This window comes from Gavia stellata, chromosome 36 (genome assembly GCF_030936135.1).
Source record: "Gavia stellata isolate bGavSte3 chromosome 36, bGavSte3.hap2, whole genome shotgun sequence".
Taxonomy (NCBI): Eukaryota; Metazoa; Chordata; class Aves; order Gaviiformes; family Gaviidae; genus Gavia; species Gavia stellata.
The window spans coordinates 2116280-2137362 of record NC_082629.1 but is presented as its reverse complement, the minus strand read 5'-3'; the positions used below and the strand labels follow the sequence as shown (position 1 = coordinate 2137362).

The 21083-nt window shown below is 65.4% G+C and overlaps 2 protein-coding genes across 2 annotated transcripts; both read right to left on the bottom strand.

The window, feature by feature from the left end:
• Window positions 1-211: 211 nt before the first annotated feature.
• On the bottom strand, window positions 212-4772 carry SHMT2 (serine hydroxymethyltransferase 2). Its single transcript, XM_059832790.1, has 12 exons — window positions 4749-4772; window positions 3686-3883; window positions 3503-3582; window positions 3075-3275; window positions 2910-2991; window positions 2527-2649; window positions 2256-2395; window positions 1862-2027; window positions 1688-1787; window positions 1252-1407; window positions 865-972; window positions 212-628 (listed from the first exon to the last, which is right to left on the bottom strand). Exons 1-12 carry the CDS (start codon window positions 4770-4772, stop codon window positions 501-503), a joined length of 1506 nt encoding a protein of 501 aa, XP_059688773.1. The 3' UTR covers window positions 212-500.
• A 1235-nt stretch (window positions 4773-6007) lies between these two features.
• NXPH4 (neurexophilin 4) lies at window positions 6008-20627 on the bottom strand. Its single transcript, XM_059832777.1, has 2 exons — window positions 20580-20627; window positions 6008-6775 (listed from the first exon to the last, which is right to left on the bottom strand). Exons 1-2 carry the CDS (start codon window positions 20625-20627, stop codon window positions 6008-6010), a joined length of 816 nt encoding a protein of 271 aa, XP_059688760.1.
• Between the last annotated feature and the right edge of the window lie 456 nt (window positions 20628-21083).

Sequence of the window (21083 nt, the reverse complement as noted above, 5' to 3'; positions counted from 1 at the left end):
TCAGAGCCTGCTGGGCGAAGCACCAGAGCAGGACAGAAGGGGTGGGGACATTAAGGCAACACGATGGGCAGTAGGACCCGGGGGTCTGGGCCCCACATCCACCCTCACTACCCTGGCATGGTGCTGAGGGGCCCCGGGGACACCGTCCCCCACAATGCCTTCTCACAGACCTCTCCCTCCCCGGCTCAGCACCCACACACCTCTGCACAGGCAAGCTCTGCCCCACTTTTATTAGCACCCCCCCCCGAAAGTGCAAGACTTGCTTGGACAGAGGGGATGAGGCTGGAGCAAGGACTGGTCTCTCCCCGCCTCAGGGTCTGGGGGGGGGTCTCTGTACCCTAACACTGAGAGCAGAATGCAGGTAGGCCACCCCCCAGCCCGGGGAGCGAGCGCCCGATGCCAAAGGTGCTGCTGGGGGACAAAGAGGAAGGGGGAATGAAGAGGGTGGTTTTAAGCCTCCCCTTGCCCCCAGGTAGTCCTGGCCTGGCAGAAGCCCCCGCTCAGTGGTCACTAAAGCCAGGCATAGGGAAGGCACGAGCAAAGGTCTCCACACGCTGGCGCAGGTCAGCCAAGCGGCGCTGTGTCTCTGCGTCCTGCAGCAAGAAGGTCTTGAACTCCTGGAGCTTGCCTGGGGGCAGAGGGGGAGCCGGTGAGAAGGGGCGGGGGGGACTGGACGGGGACCAGACGACACACGGACATGGGGGGGACATGGGGGACGGGACACACGACATTACAGCAGTCCCTTCCCTGTCCAGGCAAGGGGAGAGGCTGGCACCAGCTCAGGGTGCAGTCCCTGCACCCCAAACAGAGAGGTGCCAACTGGCACCCAGGGAGAAGGGAGACAGAGGCCCCCCGCTCACTCACTGGTTTTGCTCTTGACGTCCAGGGCCAGCGCGATGCCCTCATCAATGAAAGCCACAACTTTCTGGAAATCCTCCTCGTGGAAGTGGCGGGAGGTCAGCGCAGGGGCACCTGGGGGACGGAGCCCATCATCAGGGCTGGGAGCTGCTTGGGGGCACCATCCGCAGAAGCCAGTCCCACCAAGCGGCTCCCCAAGTCCTGACCCCCATGGGGTCCCACGCCTCTGGAGCCAGTTTCTGGCTTGGAGAATTTCCCACGTGGAGTCCGCAGAGAGGGGTGAAACAGAGGGAGGATGCCCCGGGGTGAAAGCCTGTGGACCTCCCCCCCCCAGAGAAGGGGCTAGATGGAGGGAGGAAGACCACCCCACCCCGAGGAGGGCCCATCCCTCACCCAGGCGCAGCCCTCCTGGCGTGAGTGCGCTCTTGTCCCCCGGGCACGTGTTCTTGTTGGCAGTTATGGAGACGAGCTCCAGCACCCGCTCAGCCCGTGCACCATCAATGCCCTTGGGCCTCAGGTCCACCAGCACCAGGTGGTTGTCGGTGCCACCTGGGGAGCAAGGGAAAAGGGGTGAGGAATGACAGCCAGCCCCGAGCACCCTCAGCCACCCCCTCTCCTGATCGCCAAATCCTAGCTCCTTCCTTGCTCTGCAGCGCTGCCCCCGTGCCGCCTCCCAAGCCCTGTTCTGCCTTGCACCCCCTTCTCTGTCCCCCAACCCACCCACGCTCCCCACTGCTGCCTAGGGGCACTGAGACCGAGCGGTGCCATTTGCGACCTACTGCAGCCTTGTCCCTCCTTGTCCCCAAAAGCACGGGGAAGGAGGCATTACCTGACACCAGGGTGTACCCGCGCTGGAGCAGGGCCTGCGCCATGGCTTTGGCATTCTTCAGCACCTGCTGGCAGTACTGGCGGAAAGCTGGCGAGCTGGCCTGGCCGGGTGGAGACCATGTCAGCACAGGGCCCGGGTTGCCCCCAGCCCTGAGCCCACTGCCCCAGCACAGACCTGTTTGAGGGCCACGGCCACGGCAGCGATGGCATGGTTGTGGGGCCCCCCTTGCAGGGAGGGGAACACAGCAAAGTTGACCCTGTCCTCCAGGTCGTAGAGCGTCTCCTTGCCCGTCTTCTTATCCACCGAGCGCACACCCTTGCGGTAGAAGATCAGTCCTGACCTGGCAGCAAGAGAGAGATGGCACCGCTCCTCCCACCTGCCTGCCGCTGCCCCATGGCAGGGGCTCAGCGCCTCTGCACCATGGGGCAGTGCCGACACCACTACCACCCTCCTGTGGGTCTCTCCTGCTCAGCTCTGGCCCCGGCATGACACGCAACTACTGCTTTGCGGTCCCCTGCCATGGGCAGGCATCCTCCCCAGAGAGGGGGTGGTAGGACGCAGCCCTCACCTGGCACCACGCAGGGTCTTGTGCGTGGTGCTTGTGACCAGGTCTGCGTGCTCAAAGGGCGACGGGATAGCCTTGGCTGCCACCAGCCCGCTGATGTGTGCCATGTCTGCCAGCAGGTATGCCTTCACTTCCTCGCACACCTGGGGATGTGGGACACGGGGAGTCATGGGGCTGTCCCTGTGCCTGCGGCTGCAAGTAGGCTGTGACTGCCCTCGAGCCACTGCAGGCACAAGAGCTCCCGTCACCTGGGATGGAGCCTGCCACCCCGTACCTTCTTCATGCGAGCGTAGTCGATGAGGCGGGCATACGCGCTGGTGCCGGCGATGATGAGACGAGGACGGAAGAGCCGCGCTGTCACCTCCATCTGGTCATAGTCAATCAGCCCAGTGGCTGGCTGCGAGGGATGGACAGACAGACAGCTTACCGAGGCACATGCACTTCCCTGCCTCCAGCTCTGAGCACAGCACATTTGGCTGAACCACAAGCAGCTCCCAAGCACCCCACAGCACCGGGATGCAGTTGGGACACGGGGAGAGTAGAGCAGCTTAGGCAGGGGATGGCAGAGCAGCTTGGGCACCCCAGGTGCACTGCCGGGATCAACAGCTTGGCCAGCAGATCCCCCATTCCCCCAGGAACCTGTCCCCTTTGGCTCACATCAAGTTTGTAAGGCATTGACTCGAAGAAGATGGATGTTGCTGAGATTCTCTTGATGTCCGACATGTACCCGTGTGTGAGGCTGCAGGGGAATGCAGAGGCACAGGATCAGGCTGGGCCCCTCATGAGGCAGCAGGTTCCAGGCTGCCCCACCCTGCTACGTACTGGCCCCCATCGGGCAGGTCCAGCCCCATCAGGCGGTCGTGGGGCTGCAGCAGGGCTGTGTAGGCTGCGAAGTTGGCTGGAGACCCCGAGTAGGGCTGAACATTGACGCCCCAGCGGGCAGGATCCAGGTCGAATGCCTCCAGAGCCCGCTGCTCGCACAGCAGCTCAATCTGGTCCACCACCTCGGCTCCCCCGTAATACCTGAAGAAGAAGGCAGATGGTTGCAGGGGGCCTTCCCCCTGCCAGCCCCACAGCCTCCTACCCTGCCCCACAGGAGACCTCAGTGGAGAGGACAGCCTCCCCTCAGAAGCACCCACTCCTGCCCCAGGGCTTCCCTTAACCTTTCCTGCAGCCGAATGCTGGCTGCGGGAGGACCCCTGATGCCACTGGTGCCCTCCTGCCCCCCAGAACCTGCTACCCCTCTTTACCTCTTGCCAGGGTACCCCTCCGAGTACTTGTTGTTGAGGCAGGAGCCCAGGGCTTCCAGTGCTGCCCGGCTGCAGAAATTCTGGGGGAAAAGGGGGGTCAGAGATGGGGCAGCAGAGCTCTCACCTGAGCACAGGTCCCCCAGAACCATCACCACCCCCTGCCCCAAGCACCCTGTACCCCACCTCAGAGGCGATGAGCTCCAGCCCCCGGCACTGCCGATCCTTCTCCTTCTGGACCAGGGTCCACATCTCAGGGTCGCTCTCGGCCAGACTCTCCTGCCCCGTCCAGCCGGCCACGTGCCCGGTGGCAGCCGCCGTGGCGGTGCTGCGCTGTGCCCGCTGGCTGCCGATGGACACCTGGCCACCACATCGCTGCAGGGCCTGCACAGGAGAGGGGGGGCAGACAGGCTGCGATCCCACACAGGCAGGTGCCAGGCCCCCTTACCCCCAAGGTGCCCCTGGAACAGCAGGTGACAGTGCCAGGAGCAAGACCCCGGTGTTCTGTCTCCAGCCAGCGGTGCCACCCCCCAGGATGGGCAGATGGGAACCCCCAAGGTCCCCACAAGGCACATGGGGACCCCCCACAAGGTCTCCCGGGCCTACGGCTGGGGCAGGAGCATCTTGCCTCCGCTGAGAGCTGGTGCATGTGTGCAGCCACGCCGCGGGGGCCCCCCCGCTGTGCACACCCCCACGGAGCACCGTGCACAACGGGGGGGCCCCACTACTCCCCTCAACCCGGGGTCCCGGCGGGCACGGAAGGAGAACTGTGCCCCCCCCTTCACGCTGCCGCCGGTGCCCGGTGCTCGGTCCCGGGTGATGTAACCACCGCCGCCCCATTGCATCACCCGCGGGGCCGCGGTCGCCGGGCAGGGGCCAAGGCCGGCGGCGGTGGCTGCCCCTACCCGGGGACTTTGGGACGGACGCAAAGTCCGCGGGGGCGGGGGCCGGGCCGGGCCGGGGGTGCCGCTGCCCAACCCGGGGAGCGCCGGGACCAGGCGCCGCCGTCCCGAAACGCGCCGGACAAGAGCTGCGCCCCTCGGCTGCAAAGGGGCGCTGGGGCGGGCGGGAGGCCGGGAGAAGCGGGCACGCAGGCAGCGACCTCCCGGGCACCGGGACCCCCCCCGGTACCGGGGCCCCCTGCGAGCACCGGCACTTCCCGGCCACCGGGACTCCCCAGGCAGCGGCACTCCGCGGGCACCGGGACCCCCCGGGCGCTGGGACACCCCCTCCCAGCTCCGAGACTCACCCTGCCCAGGCGGAGCGGCCACATCGCGGTCCACGCTCCAGGCGGGTGCCGGCCGGGTCCCGGTCCCGGCGCCGGTCCCGATCCTTGCCCGGCCCCGCCCCGGCCCGGCCCCGCCGCGCGAGCGCTGCCGGGGCGGGGCGGGGCCAAGGGGCTGCCGCCGTCGCGGGGCCCGACGGGAAACTGGAGGTCCAGCCCTCCCCCCAGCCGAGGGCACCCCGATCCCGGCGCCGCCCGCACCCCTGTCCCTCCTTCCTCTTCCCCCCGCGCCCCCACCCCTGCCCCCGTCCCCCCCTCCTTGCTCCCCCGTCCCCCTCCATCCCGGGGGCAGTGGGTGGGCGGTGCGCTCCGCCGTGGGGGTATGGGATCAGCACACTCCACCGCTTTTCCTGTTTTTCCAGTGTTTTTCCTTTATTTTCCACTTTTTTTCCATTTAAATTTTCTTAAAAAAATATGAAGAAGCCCCTGCCCAGAGCCAGGGTGGCGGAAGCCCCCAGCAAGGGCCCTGCCGGCTCGGGGAGGGGGACCCCCGTCCCTGCCCCCGGCGCGGCACTTCTTGACGGCGCGGGGGGGGGGCGGCGGGCAGCAGCCGGGGGGCTGCAGATCCGGGTGAGGGGCGGCGCTGGGCAGGGTCCTCCCGGCGGGGGGGGACGGGGCTCCACGGGGCACCGGGGGCTCGGTTTGGGGCCCCAACGCTGCCGCATCCTGGAGGGGCCAATGCGGCGGGAAGGCTCAAAACGCCCGGACAGGTGCCCGTGCAGACGCGCACCCACCTCCCACCTGCAGAAAGACGACCCCCCCCTCCCAGCGCAGGGGGTGAAGCCTGAGCTCCCCCGAGCGCCCTGACACGCCAGCACGCTGCAAACCCCCCTGCTACACCGCTGCCCACGCCCGCCCCGGGGGTGACACATGCCCGGGCGATGCCGTGGGGTGGTACCCCCCGAGTCACCCACACGCTCCCAGGGACCTCAGCCCAGCCCCCGGCGGCGGGGGTGGCAGGGCCACGCTCCACACCTGCACCCCCCCGCCCAGCCGCAGGGATGGGAGTGTGGTGGGCAGGGGGGCCGGGACCCCCTGTGCCGGCTGTGCCCCGGAGAGGCTGCCCCTGGCCCCGCTCCCGCGCCCCGGGTAGGTGCTGCAGTGATGAAGAAAGGGCCGGTGCGGGGGTGATGGGGGGCACCGTGCAGCTGGCACGGGGTGCAGGAGCCCCCGGCCCCCGATCCGCCTCCAGACCCGGCACCCGCTGCCCCTTCCCGCGGCCGTCAGCCAAAGTAGGGGTTGTCGTGCTGGAAGTTGTAGTCGGGGCAGACCTTCTGGACCAGCTTGTAGTCGATGCTGAGGAAGGAGATGAAGATGCAGATGACCTTGAAGGGCTTGGCACAGAGCCAGGCGGCGTGGCTCTGCGTGTGCTCCGTGAAGCACACCTTGGAGGGGTCGTACAGGCAGGGCTTGTTCTTCCGCGCCCGGTTGGTCTTCTCGTACTCCACGTGGCAGTTGAGGGCCTTGGCCGGACGCCCCTCGGGCAGGGTGCTCTGCTGGGGGGGCGGGCGGGAGAGCGGCGGGGGGGCTGGCACCAGCACCTCGAAGCCCACCGCCTTGGAGGGGGGCACAATGCTGACCGAGACGTTGCCCAGGCTGGAGGAGTTGTGGCGGAAGTAGACACTGAAGGTCCCGTTGATGTGGTCGACAATCTTCCCTGTCACCAGCAGGCTGAACTTCAGCGTCTTGATGTTGAAGTAGAAGTCACCCCAGCCAAAGATCTTCTTGGTGCGCCCAGACTTGAGCGAGGGCTTGCGCCGGGCACGGGGGCTTGGCAGCTCCCCGACCGTCTGGTTCTTCTGCCAGTCCCAAGGGCTCCGTGCGGCGCCCAAGGGTGTCTCCACGCCCCGGGGGGGCTCGGCCGGAATCAGCCGCCTGGGGTCGAGCACTGGGGGCTTCAGGGTTCCATAGGGGACATCCTTGAGGAGGCCAGAGGTGCTCAGCTCCAGGTACCCCAGGGTCTTGGCGATGTGGCCCCCAGCACACACCGTCTGGGGGAAAGAGGGCAGAGACTGCATGAGCTGTGCCTGCCACCCCCTCACGTATCCTCCTGCCTGTCCCCATGCACCCCTCTGTGTCGGTGTACCCCTTCTCCACCCCTGCACCCCTTCTGTGGCCATGCAACCCTCCAGCACCATGCGCCCCTTTGGCACCATGCCCCCCATCCACCATACCCCTGGTGTGCCCAGAGCCAAGTGTGGCTGCACCCTGCCCATGCCACCCCCAACCCCTGCTTGGCTCCGCACAGGCCTGTCCCAGACACACCCCAGGAGCCAGGGCTGCTTCTCCAGCATCACCCATGTCCCTGTGACGGGAAGAAGCAAGACTCCGGACAATTCATGACTGTCTGCCCCACCACAGATGAGGCCTATTAAAATGCAGGGGGGTGGGGGGGCAGCAGCGTGTACAGAGAGGGGCAGGCATCAGAGCCCTGCACTGCCTGCCAGGGAAGCCTAATTGCATTACCCAGTCCCTCTGATCCGCAGCTGAAATTACAGAGACCCCTGCCAGGCTGCATGGCAGCCGCTCCGCCCCCCAGGATAATTACACTGGGCAGACACAGCTGAAGAGTAGGGTGCTTTATGTGCAGAGGGGGGCACAGAGGAATGAGCGGGTGCCCCTCGCTCTGCCAGGGCCAGGGGGGCCTGGGGTCACTTACTGCATTCTGGCGAGGGAGGGAATTTGCAGCAAAAGCAGAAAAGATGGGCAGTGGAGGGGAGGAAAACGCCAGACAGCTGCAAGGTCCCTGCACCAGCATGGGGACACCCCTTCATCCAACACAGAGCCAGGAGCTCTTGGCAAGGGCTCTCACAGGGTGGGGAGAGGCAGCTCCTCTCCTGGTGGGGTAAATCGAGGCAGGGAGCCATGATGGGGACCAGCTGCCTGGTCTCTCCAACCTGGGCAAGCTGCAAACCTGGTTAAGGAGGTGCTGAAGGGCACTGCCACATCAGGACATGCAGCCAGCGTTGGGGTGTCACGCAACGCTCCCAGCCACACTGGTCGAGAAAGGGACTCCGTGCACCGAGGGGGCTGGGACCTGCCTCTCACCAGGTGTCAGCCAGGATGGGACTGCAGTGTCCCCTTCCTGAGGTTCTCCACGGCTATCGCTCTGCCTGTCTGCCTGCCAGGACCAACATGGTGCGGCTCAGCAGCAGTAAGCAGAGCCAGCTGGCACCTCTTCAGCCCTGGGACCCCGTCTCTGATGTGTCCCATGTCCCTCCCTTGCCTGAGCCTGCCTGCCCCCCCACTTCCACATCCCTCAGCCTGCTCCTGGCTCTGCACCCAGGTGCCCGGCGTGCCCCTGCCTGCCCTGCCAGCTGCTCCCGGTGCACAGGATGCTGCTCCGTCAGCCCCAGCCTCGTCAATCACTGTCGCCCGCGAGCTGGCAGGTGCTCGGGCTGCTCTGGCAGTTTTTGCTCTGGACAACCTGTTTCCCGAGAGGGATGTGGGGAGGAGGGGAGAGGAGAAGGAGGGCAGCGAGCAGAGGCACCAGCTGGAAGGGCCTGGGGGGAGCATGGGGGAGCTGTGCCCCCATAGGAAACTGAGGCATGCGTCAGCACTGAATCCGAGTCACTGAGGCTAGAGGGAGGGCAGGAGGCGCTGGGCATGGCTCCTGCCTGCTGTTGCTGGGGTCTCATCCTGGCACCAGCCACCCTGCAGCATGGTCAGAATGGCTCAACGCTGTTTCCCCATCAGAGCGCAGTGCGCTCTTCCCATGCCCCACATCAGAGAGGGGTGAGCTCCCTGGGCCCCCTCCTCCGTGGCCAGGCAGGTCTGTGTGCTGGGACTGGTCTTTGCTGGGCACCCACCAGGGATGGATCAGCACCAAGGGGGGCTGCCCTGGCCACAGGCCCCCGCACTTGCCCCGTTCCTCTCCAGCTGCCGAGCTGGAGTCTCCAGCCAGGCTGCGGACTGCTCTCTCCGGGATCTACTGCCTCATCCCCCTAATGCTGTGTGTGTCAGGCTGAGTCTGTAAATCTGCCCTGGCATGTGCTCACTCTCGCCCGTGCCACACTGGCAGAGGAGGCAGCCCGGGCTGCTGCTGCCGCCACCGGCCACTCTGCCCCAGGGCTCTGCATCTGCCCCGGGAACCAGGCGGTCCAGGCAGGGGCTGCCTGGCCCTGGGATCTGTGGGCAGGGGAGGAGGATTTGTGGGGTCTCAGCCCAGCCCAGGGAGGGGGCGGACAGGGGGCTGTGCAGTGTGAAGCTGCGGCTGAGCATCCCCGCAGCCCCCTGCCCCGGTCTGGCCATCCCCCGGCTCCCTCCCCAGTATCTCTTTGAGCGCGGCTGCTGCCTTCGCCCTTATCTATATTTCAACGCAGCTTCAAAGCTGGGTGCCTTCCCCTGCCAAAGAGAGAGGGAGCGAGCGCGGCAGGACCACGAGATGGAGAGAGAAATGGGGGAGGGGGAGAAGGGCAGCCCCCAGCACCCCCCCTCCAGACAGCAGAGCAGCGTTTTGCCGGGGGGACACACACCGGACAGTGGCCCCGGCAAGCCCGCTGCTCCCCTCTGCCCCAGCTACGCTCCATCGTTAATCCCACTGGTACCTATTCGTCAGCCCGGGAGCCCCCTGCATCCCACCGTGGGGAGGCCGTGGGCCTCCCTCACCACGATATAAGCACAGGCAAGCGAGGGGCACCGGTAACCCTGCAGCTAGAAGGGGAGCCCCCAAAACCCACCTGCACCCACAGAGAGGGGACAGGGAGCAGCGCGGAGACTGCAGCCTGTGGAGGAACATGCGCACACAGGCATACGCCGGCCAAGCCCCCACCAGCCCGGGAAAGATTTCTGGAGGTTTCTCAGCTCTGTGCTGGCTTTCCATCTCAGCTAGGGCTGAGAGCCAGGATGGCTGATTCCCCCCAGCAGTGCTACGTGAGCCACCGCAGCCCCCCTCCCTCTGCCTCAGTTTCCCTTTCCAGTTCACCTCCCTTCCATGATCCCCTGCTAGTGGTGAGGGGGATGCAATGGGGATGGGGATGCGATGGGAACGCATGAGGCGGGGATGCAATGGGGATGGGGATGCGATGGGAACGGGGCTGTGATGGGGAATTGATGGAGACAGAGATGCAGTAGGGACAGGGAAGTGACAGGGACAGGCAGGCAGTGGGGAGGGGACGCAGTGGGAAACAGTGGGGACAGGCACGTACTGGGGAAGGAGGCGCTGGCACCAGCTCCTTGCATTACTGAGTGCTGCTAGTCCCCAGGCCAGGCTTGTGCAGGAGGATGGGGCAGGGTGGGGCCAGGGCCTGTGGGGCACAGACTGGGCATGGGCAGGACAGGGAATGGCACTCCCGGGGGAAAAGGGCCCCATCCCTGCAGGGACAGAGGTGCCCCCCAGCCCCTCAGGGCGAGGGGCCAGGCTGGCAAGCCTCCCACCCACCCCCAGGTCCCTCCACAGGAGCTGCTGGGGGACTGAGGGATGAAAGGGAATTGCAGAGCAGGGCAGCTGCTGGCAATGCAGCCGGGGCTATCGATCACAGCAAGAGCGCAGTCCGGGGCCGTGGGCAGCATGGGGGCATGGGGGAGACCCTCACTACCCGCAGCCCCTGGTGCAGCCCCAGGAGGACAGCTCCCCCCGGCCAGCCAGGGGTCTCGGAGCCTGCGGGCAAGAAGCGTCATAGAGAGGGGCCATGGCAAGCCTCTTCCGTGACAGTGCTGAGAGGAGCCAAGGTCACCCCCCCTGCACCCTGCCAGCACTGTCGGCATTCAGGGCAGGTCCCACTCACACCTCGCGTTAAATATTAATGTTTCTGCTTGTGAGTGGTTGGGGTGCAGCATGCACACACGTGCACCTCTCAGACACGCTTCACAGGTATACATGGGGATCCCAGTGCCTGCTGCCCTGCATGGATGTGTGCAGAGCCCCCTCCCTCCCTGGCCATGCCAGGATCTGTCCCCTTGTGCCAGAGGAGGGCCATGCCTGGTTCCGCTGTGTGCTGGGCTCCAGCTGCAATGCACCATTCATGTGTGTTTGTCTGGTATGCTTGTTTTTTACTGTTACACATGCATGTGCTGCTGCATCCATGCATTACCCCAAGACAACAATATAGGGTTTTGCTGCTCTCAAGCCCCCTGTGCACTTTTCTCTGTGTGTGTGGCTGTGCAGGGCTGCCATGCATCTGCAGGCACCCGTGTGTCACACTCCGCGTGTGCACAAACAGCCAGGCAAGGATTCAGGAAGGGCTGGGGCTGGCTGCGGAGGGACTGGGAAGGCTCTTGGTGCCGGCATCAATTTGGCTTGTCAGGACCAGCAGTGATCACCACTCACATCCCATTTGCTGGCAGGGCCAAGCGCCGTCAGCTGTTCCCCTGAGACCCACGGTCACCTTGGTGGAGGGGAGCGGATCAGCGTGGGGAGGGGCGGGGTGCCCCAGTGCGGGCTGTCTTGAGCTTCCAGCACCCTGAGAACAGGGCCATGACTGAGGGGGTACCATCTCAAGGCAAAACAGCCCCTGCCTGCGCCAGAAGCAGAGCACCCACTACAAGCCCCACCAAAGGCTCTGTCCCTACAGCCAGCCTGTCCTCCGTACCTGGCTCCAAGCCGTCCCCCTGCCTTGGTGGGGGTTGGTGACAGAGCAGGCGCCGATCTACGGATCGGGGTCTCCAGCTCTCCCCATGGGCGCAGGGTCAAGCCGGTCTCTCCCCTGTCACCCCCGTTGCCTTCGTTAGTGCAAGGAGATTAATTGGAGGTGGTGAGCAACAATCCCCGTGGGCCCGCTCCCCCCGGCACAGCGCAGCCCGGGGCGGTGTGGCATTTCCAAAGGTTAGCAGCAAACAAGGTGCCTCTGACAGCTCCCATTTATCTCGCTGGCGCCGTGCGGGTGCTAATGCGGTGGCAGGGTGACGCGGTGCAGCGGTGGGCTCTGCTGGGCTGCGGGGAGGGACCCAAGCACGCGCTTGAGCGTGCTGAGGCGTGCAACACACATCTGAACAACTGTCTGTGGGCGAGAGCGCACAGTGAGCTCTGAATGTGTGTGCTCCCCTGTCTGTGTGCGAGTGTGCATGCTCATGGGTGCCAGCAGGTGTGCACCAAGGGTGCCCAGTGCCTACCCGGCCAAGTGTGCACCTGCAGCATGCAGGTGAATGCAACAAATGCCTGCGGTTGCTCGTGTACGCATGTGCCGCTCTGTGTGCAGCTGAAGGTGCACAAATGCCTTCACGTGTCCTGCACGTCCCTGTGAGCACATCTGTGTGCATGCATGCACGGTTACACACGCACACATGAAGCAAGGTGTGCATGTGTGCCTTTGTAGGGGAGCCTCTGCTCCTCAGTGTTTGAGCACCCTGGGATGAACGCGTTCCTGTGCCTCTTGCGCATCTGCCCCAGTACGTGTCGGGGGGTACAGCCACGCCTCTGCCTCTGCCTCCTCTGCCTCTGCCTCCTCTGCCTCTGCCTGCCGCTCCGCCTCGGCAAGTGCAGATGGGGCTGGTGAGTGGCAGGCTGCTAATGAAGGTCCCCGTGAGGCAAATCTGCGGTGATGGCTCCTTGGTGCCAGGGCAACGAATTAACCTGCTGTTAGGGACACCTGGGCTGGGACCAGGGTGCTGGCAGAGCTGGGAGGAGCCCGGGGGCCGCAGACCAGAAGCACAAAGCGAGACCCAGCCTGGCTGCCCGTCCCTTGCTGGGGAGGCTGTGACCGAGGATGCTGCTCCTCCGGCGGCAAGGACTCAAGGGCAAAAGGACAGGGCTGCAGGACGGGGAGTGGGGCAGGTGAGGGGGCCCTGGGGATGGCAGTGGAGCGCAGCCCAGCAGGGGTTATGGGGGAGGGCTGCAGGCTGCCAGGCAGGCGTGGGGTGTCATGGGCAGGGCGTGCAGGAATGGGGTGCAGGACAGTCTTGGAAGGAAGGGCAGAGCCCCCCTCTCAGACTCCCAAGGGCAAGAGAAGAAACCCAGTCGGCTATCCCCAGCAGCGACCCGCATGTCCCACTGACTTCCACCTCAAAGACACTTGAAAGCTCATCCCTGGCCAGCAGCTCCAGGGCCAGGGCACCCAGGGGGGGCTGGCTCTGTTCAGTGCCCCCTGCCACCCTCACTGGCACAGCCAGCACCGGCCCTGCCACGCAGGGCACACCACCCCACATCTGTGCAGACAGCGGCTTGCCCCACAGCCGGACCCCCCCCACTGCCTGCACATGGCCCATCCCCTTCTCACCTTGCAGTCCCCTGGTGTCACTCAGCCCCCTCCTCCCGCCACCCCGTGCTCACAGCCAGGACCCCCACCCAGCCACAGGCAGCAGCACCGGGTGCCCCGCCAGCACAATGGGCAGGATGGATGTGGTGGGGCGAAAGGGCGTCATGCTCCGGGGGATGCTTGAACCTGCCCCAATCCCAGGCACCGAGGGGTTGAGCAGGTGACAGACAGGGACAAGTCCGGATGCACTCATGCACAGCCACCCTGCCACACATGCACGCAGAGTCGCGGTGACAGCCGGACAAATCCTGCCCTGGAGGTGAGCTCAGCGTGACCTCCCAAAGGTCTCCTCAGTCTTTTCCTCTGCTTCTTCCGTACCGCCGCTGCAACTGCCAGCAGTTTGCACACACCCGAACACAGCTCAGCGGGCAGGCGGCTGCAGAAACCCCAGCACCAGGATGGGCGAACCCAGTGCCAGCACGTCCACTGGGCGGGGGGGAGAGCCCGGACAAGCTCACCGAAGACAAATCCACCATTGGGTCATTACAGCGCTGCAGGGCTGCTGGAGCTGCCGGCACCCACCCTGCATGCGCAGCCCATGGCAGGACCCATGGGAGCTGCACTGAGGTCCTGCTCCCAGTGACACCCCTGCCCGAAGCGACGCTCGACCAAGGGCTGGTGTCGCCTTGTGTGGGAGCACGACCTGTGCAGGGCCGGGAGAAATCGGCTTCCCACAGACGCGTTTGCCTTCACCCCCTAAACAGACACCTCACTCCTTGCAGACGGAAAAAATATGCAAATGCTGCAGCTTTATTAACGCGCTCGGCACACGCTGGCTAATAAATATTTCATAGCCCGAGTAGGACTTTTTTTTTCCTCCTTCTTCTTTCTTTCGTTTTGGTTCCTTTTCCCTGTCACTCGTTTCCTGCCTTTTCTTTTCTCAGCCGTTGTTTTATTTATTTATTACTTTTAAGGGCTTCATGGTGAGACAGGAGCTGGTAGGTGGCTGGGGGGGAGCAGGGAAAAATGTACATCCCCAGTCTCTCCCCCCACGGGTGAAAAAGAAAAGTGCTGTTAAGAGCAAAGGAAAAAATATAATAGAAGGGAGGAGACAGCACCAGGCAAAGGATTCAGGGCTTGTGTGACTCATTGGACTCAAGGAAGAAAGGAGAATGAATGAGAAAATGAGGAGATAAACGGAGCGGGAAGGGGGAGAGGGGTGTGCAGGCGGGTGTGCACAAGCCAGCGGCGAGAGGGCATGGGGGCGGCGGGAGGGATGGGGACACGCAGGCTGATGGGCGCAGAGGAAATTGAATCCTGATCGCCCGGGCAGCATGTTGCCAGCATTGCCCGGAGCCAGCCGGAGCCCAGACTGCCTGCAACGCCCGGCTTGGGACCGGGCGCTGTGCAGGGATGCAGCAGAAGGGGCTGGGGTCACTGGGGAGAGGGGCTACTCCCTGGCCAGCACGTGGCTGCACGCCCAGAACGAGCCATGGTGCCGGGGCCGCGGCTCCCTCAACTGAGCCCCTTGTGCTGCCACAGCACGGGATGGACCGGGGCTCGGCATGGGCAGGAGTGTGCAGACATGGGCTGCTCACATGGATGGCGTGTGGGGAAACAGAAGCAGAGCTGGCAGGGACTAGTCCCAGGTCGCTCCCACATCCCTAGCAGCCAGGGATGCCCAGCCGGGATGCCTGCGTTCCCCCTCCTCAGGCCCTGCAGCTCTGCCTCAGTTTCCCTGCAGTGGAGCAGGCTGTGGGGCTCCCTCAACCCCTCCAGAGCTGCCGCGGCTCTTTGGAGGGTGAGGTCTTTCTGGGGGGTGCAGAGAGGTGGCAGCTTCCCCGAGGCCCCCCCAAACCAGAGGGACCCCAGGCCCTCAGGGACGCAGCCCCCACCTTCTGCCCAGCTGCCTCTCCTCCCCCCCAGCCCGCCCCCACCCCCTTGCCTCACCATTTCACTTTATTATTGCAATAAATGTAGCCATAAAAGTGGCAGGTATCGGCGTGCGAGGAGATCGCTTCTCCTGAGCTATGGAAATGTAATTTCGAGTGTGCCCGGGAAATTTTATAAGATCGTATCAGGCGGGATCATAAATTGCATTTCCAGCCCCCCCTCCCCCTTGCACCACATGCCCTCCTCCCCCCCATGAGGCAGGGCCGGTGCGAAGGTCACCGCTGAGAGGGGCAAATGCGGGGCTGTACCCTCAGGGGGGACCCCATACCTGTGCCACCCCCAGCCCCCCCCGCCCCCATCTCCCCCCCCCCGCACATTCCCAGCGCCAGCTGGGATTTATTCTCCCCAGGAAGAGAAGGAAGGGAGGAGCAGCGGCAGGGACATGGCTGTCCCCCGCATCCCCCCCGGCAGCAGAGGCTGATGAAAACCCTCCGAGACCCAGGGGTGCAGGGGACTCTCAAGGGCATCGCTGGGGCCACAGGTCCCCTCGGGCTGCACCGTCCTGAGGTCACAGGGGCTGTGCCCTGCCGCAGCTGGGCACTGTGGGCACTGGCTCCCACCAGGCGTAGGGGACGATGGGTCCCCTGCAGCCCACCGTCCTTTGGGAGCACCCTCGTGATCCCCGGGGGCTGGATTCAGCCCCGCGTTGCACGCACCACCCTGCCGAGGCTCCCGGTCCCAAGCAGGCGCCAGGCAACACAGTGTAAAGCATCGCTCTGCTCGCCAAGGAGCTGAGGACAGAGGCTCCGCTGCCCAGTGCTGGGGGGACAGGAGGAAGAATGACAGGGTCTTTGCCCACCGTGACACCCGCTGAGGCCAGCCAGCTGCCGGGACAGCCACAGGGGTCGGATGGGGTCTGTGCCGCTGGCAGCACTGGGCTGAGCAACCTGCCGTGCCCTGGGTGTACAGCAGTCAGCCCCTGTGTGAGCAACAGGGTCTGATGGGGATTTATTTGGGGAGGGGAAAATTAATCCCACTGCGAGCGCAAGGCCCTGCAGGCTCTTTGCAGCTGATCATTTCTGCAGGCTGGGCGCTCATTTCCACAATGACTTTCCTTTTGCAACAGCGATCAGGAAAAAAGGCAGGGAGGGGGGAACACGAGCACAGGGATGTGATTATTTCTTTAGTAGCAATCCAAGCGGCTGGAGAGGAAGCTTCATCTTTCCTGGGCCATTTACCTTCAGCGCCCGAGCGCGAAGGCTGAGCCAGGCAGCTCTTCAGAGATGCTGGAGCTTGGCCAGGGCGGGGGGGGGGGGAGGTCTTGGCTGCCGGGGTCTCAGGACGGCATCGAGCCACTGTTGGGCCACCAGCTGCTGGGACTTTGGCTCCCCGGGAGGAGGAGCTGTGGCTACAGGGAGGGGGGCAAAAGTAATTAATCTGGGAGTGTTAATTGGCATGGGTGTGATCAGCAGTGGGGCTGACAGGCGCTCAGTTTAGGGCTGCTGTTGCAGAGGGAAGCACCTGCTTTGCCGGCTGCCTCACTGTCCCAGCTTGGGCCACCCCCTCCCAGCCCCCCTGTCAGTGCCCGACAGAAAACTGGCTATTAAAAACAAGAGGCGGGGGGGGAAAGCAATAAAGCAGGCCCCAATTTCAGCCAGAACAACACAGTGGAAGAGCAGGAGTGGGTCTGGCCGGGGGGCACCCCTGGGTGCCCCCCCTCCCCAGCCGCTGCTCCCCCCGCTTGGCGGGAGGCTGAGCTGCGCCACGCTCCAGGCTCCAGCCTTATTGAATCTCCCAGCTCAGGGTGCAAAGGGCACCACAGGGAAGAGTTATTAAAAAAAGGGAAATGAGTCGCTTGGAAACCTTCTTTCGGAATAACAGTGTGTGTTTGTTTGGCAATAGATTAGCTCAGCCATGCTGAGCACACAGCACCCGCTGCAACGATGGTCAGCTCTGGAGATCTGCAGGAACCGGGAGAGGGGGGACACAACAGAGCTGCTCTCCGGGCCCCAGCAGGTACCATCTGGGCACTGTCCTGCCGGAGCGAGTCCCTGCAGCTCTGTGCCCAGAGGGACCCCTGGCCAGACAGGTGCTTGCAGGTCTGTGCCACCACCCAAATGCCATTTGCCCTCCCCTGGCCCCAAATGAGGTCTAAGTCTCTGGAGCCATGAAAGGGTTAAATTCTCCCCATTAATGGGAGCTGGGGGGTGGTGGTGAATAGGGGTGTCCTTGCACCAAAAGGGCTGGCAGCATCTGCTTAAGAGCAAAGCCATCTGTCAGCCAACAACCCAGTAGATGTGTGACAGCTCTTGGGTGACAGCAAGGGAAAGGGGACCAAGCAGGGTGAGTTTCTTTCCCAGAGGCTGGTGTCCCATGCCACCAGCCTCCTGCTGGCATGGCCACTGGCACTGCAAGGCAGAATTTTCCTGGGAAGGGTTAATCCAGGAAGGAGAACCTGCCAGCAACACTCCAGGTGCTTCAAAGACACCTGCTATCTCACCTTCCCGCCTGCCAGGAAGGAGGGAAACCGAGGCATGGTGCCGGGGAGGCACGTTCCTGCAAAGGCACAGGCAGGCAGTGGGGCCAGAGCAGGGGTGAGGAAAGACACCCGGTGTCCCAGCTCCAGCCCTGCTGCTGTGCGGAGCGACCACACCCTGCTCTCCTCCCAGGCAGCCCGGCTGCACCCTGGTTGCATCCGTCTGCTCCTGCCCGCTCTGGGGCCCGTGGCATGCCACCCCTCTCTGCTGCTGGTTCTTGTTCAGCACCTGGTGTGGATCATGCAGTCACCTGGGCATCTGGGACCACGGGGCTAAGGCTGGCATCCACCTCCCGCGAAGGCCAGGAGATTGCGGGCCAGGAATTGCCCTTCCAGAGAGGAATTATAGCCGTCTCGTTGAGCCCAAGGACAGCTGTAGGAAGCGCCCAGGAGCTATGCCCAGCCTGCCCCGGGGGTCTCTCCCATTGCTCCTGGGTGCACCTGGGGGGGCTGGATGGGACCCAAACCATCGGGAAGCCAGGTCAGCCCTACTCTAAGGGACCCCCAAGATTTAATGCTCAACGCACAGAAAAACTCTAATGCATAAACATAAACCAGCAGCCTGAGGAAGGCTGAGGCAGGGAGATCACCTGCGGGGAGCCCTGGGCAGCATCTCTCCCTCCTGCCCAAGCGCTGCCATCCCGAGCCCAGGCGCTGTGAAGGAGAAGGCCAGTCCTGGGCAGCAGCAGCCATGGAGGGCGGGGGGCCGGGGGGAGGTGATCTGCACACACACAGCGGAGATGGGCACCCGCTGGGCCGGGAGAGCTTGTCCATCCCAGCAGGGAGATGAACACCCGCATGCAGGCAAAACACACACCCAGCAGGGACAATCAGCAAAGACACAGCGTGGCGGGGAGACATCCCGGGGGTCTGTCCTTCCCGCAGCAGGAACGCTCCCACAGACACACACCGCGGGGGCGAAGGCCCCCACTGCGCCAGGTGATGGCCCCGGGGAGGCAGCCACATCTGCGCTTCGCCCGTCGCTCCCACCGCGACCCTGGCCCTGGGGGATGCGGCAGGCAGCTCAGGTCCAGTGCAGCAACTGGGGCCGGGGGCAGCCGGCGGGGCCCCCCGCCCTTCCGACTGCCTCCTGTCCCCCGAGCGGGGCCGGGAAAGTTTCTCCCCAACAGAGGAGTGAGGGGTCAGGAACCGCTCCATCTCCCTTCCCTCGGACCCGGCTGGGCACGCAGCTGTGCGGGCCCGGCCCCTCCGGCACCCTGACCCCACGCCAGGAAGCCCGCAGACCGCTGGCCGGTCCCAGCCCCGCACCGCAGAGGGGTTGGGGCTCGCTGCCCCTTCAGCATCTCCCGGGGTTATTCCCCACGCACGCGGCAGGAGGCTCCTGCACCCGTGTGCCCACCCCATGCCCTGGGACAGGCCCGCTCCCCCCGGCCCACCAGCCCCCACCTCACCCCCCCCCCGCTGCTGCCTGTGCAGGCAGGGAGGGGGACAGGGGCAGCGCCCTGCTCCTGATTTCATCAAAACAAAACCATTTGTCTTGAAGCAGCTCCAGCACCGACAGATGCTCTGCGTTAGATGGACACGGGGAGGGGGGGGGTCACGCAGAGCCACCCCCACACACAGAGACACACGCACACACACATCTATCCATCTAGATACATACAGACGAGCATGCCAGAGAGAGACAAGTTGCAAGAGCCTTCGCCTGGGGGGTAGGGTTGTGCGGAGGGGGGGTGTCCCCCTGATGTGCATCCAATTCCCGACAGGGAATTGACTCGTTTGATTTTATTCATGAAACACAGAAAGTAAAAATGGAGTGTCAGGAAATCACATCTGCTGGGTGATGAGCCCGGCCCCCCCGGCAGGGCCGGGGGGGGCACAAATCCCCCCATTCACGACCACCACAGACGCTGCCACCAGATGCAGCTGTAACCCCCAAACCCGGCGGCTCCCGCTGGGGAGGGGAGCATCACTGGGTTCCAAGAGGATGTGGCAGAGGGGGGACACGCACGGGTGAGTGGCCTTGGGAAGCATCTAGTATCTGGGACCGGGGGACATCACAGGGAGGGCTCTGCGGGTGGGGAGGGTGTCTCTGCATCTGCAGCCTCTCCTCAACATCCAGACCGTCAAAGGGGCAGGAACAGGCAAAGCCCCCCGCCTGGCTCGGCAAGGCCAGCCCGTCCCTGGGGTAAATGCGCCAGGCTGAGGGGGCACCCTGGCAAGATAGGGGGGTGGGGCTGACGGGGAGATGCCCCCCTCGGCAGAGGTGAAGGCCACGCTGGTGCTGGAGCTGAGCCCGCACCAAGTCAGGACAGAAATGAGGCATCACCTCTGCAGGTGGTTTCAGTGCTCACACCGTTGGTGGAGTCAGGGAAACCTCTGTCGCCCCAGCTCTGCTCGGGGTGCAGCAGGGCCCCCCCCCCGACTCCCCAGCACAGCTGGCCGGTGGGGGGGACTCACCCTGCCCCCCCCGCTGCAGGCCCGTGCCTGCTGCTCCCACCCGCAGGTGTGATGCAGGTGCGGGACAAGTGCACCCCACGGTGCACAGGGGCCCCAAGCCCCCCCCGCAGAGCCCCCCCCCCGGCAGAGGGCCCGACCCGCCCACGCGCGGCCGCCCCCACGCTCACGCGCGGCTCCGTCTTGCGCGTCTCGCTGCCCCCCCCCCCCCGCACCTGCCAGACGGCGCCTTCAGCGCTCTGCAGCGGGGGGGGCGGCTCGCAACCAGGGTGTGTACGGGGGCTGCACCGACGGCGGGACCCACCGCTGCTCCCCCCGCCCCGCGGGCCCCCCGGCCCCCAACTCCGCCCGATGTCCGAGCGCGGTGTCCCGCACCCCCCGCGCAGAGTCCGGGACAGCCCCGAGCCCTCTCCAACTTGGGGCAAGCAGGACCCCCGCCGCTGTGCAATCCCTGCCCCGTGCCCCCCCGCCATACAACTCTCCCATTCACCTGCCTGCGAACGCCCGTGATTGCACGACCCCCTCCTCAGGATTGCACAAGCCCCCCCCCAGTTGTCCGCTACCTCCGTGACTGCCTGAGCCCCCGCGCGACAGCGTGACCACCACCCCCCCCGAACTCCACGTCCCCCCCCACTGCACGACCCCCTCCGCCAGAACTGCACGTCCCCCCCGCGGAATGGCACGGACCCCCTCCGGAATTGTACCACCCTCCCCGGTAATTGCACGACCCCCCAGGAACCGCGCATCCCCCCGGCGGCAGCAGCAACTTTGCCGCCCGCGGGCGGGTGCGGCCGATCGCCCCCGGCCCCCCCGTACCTGCAGCAGCAGCCAGGGCCCGAGCAGGGGCAGGCGGCAGCGGAGCATCGCGGGGCTCCGCGGGGCTCCCGGGATGGAGGGAGCGCGGCAGGGCGGGCGGAGGAGGGAGGCGGTGGCGAGGGGAGGCAGGAAGAAAGTTGGAGACTTGCTGGGGCCGGGCGGCGCCTCCGCGGCGCCCCGCCAATCCCGGCCCGCCGCCCCCGCGGGGGGGGCACCGGGCAGCGCGCGGCAGGCACCGGGCAGCGGGAGGGGGCGGCTCCGGGGGGCGCCCCGGGGACCGTGCACCCAGCCCCCGCCCGCACCCCGGGGCGTCTCCGTGCCAGCCCCGCGCTCGGGGAGGGGCCAGAGCCGGGGCTGCCCCCCTCTGCCGGGAGACCCCAGCACCCCGGGATGCCCCCGGTCCTGCCCCCCTCTCCCGGGAGACCCCAGCACCTAGGGATGCCCCCGGTCCTGCCCCAACTCCCCCGGGAGACCCCAGCACCTGGGGATGCCCCCGGTTCTGCC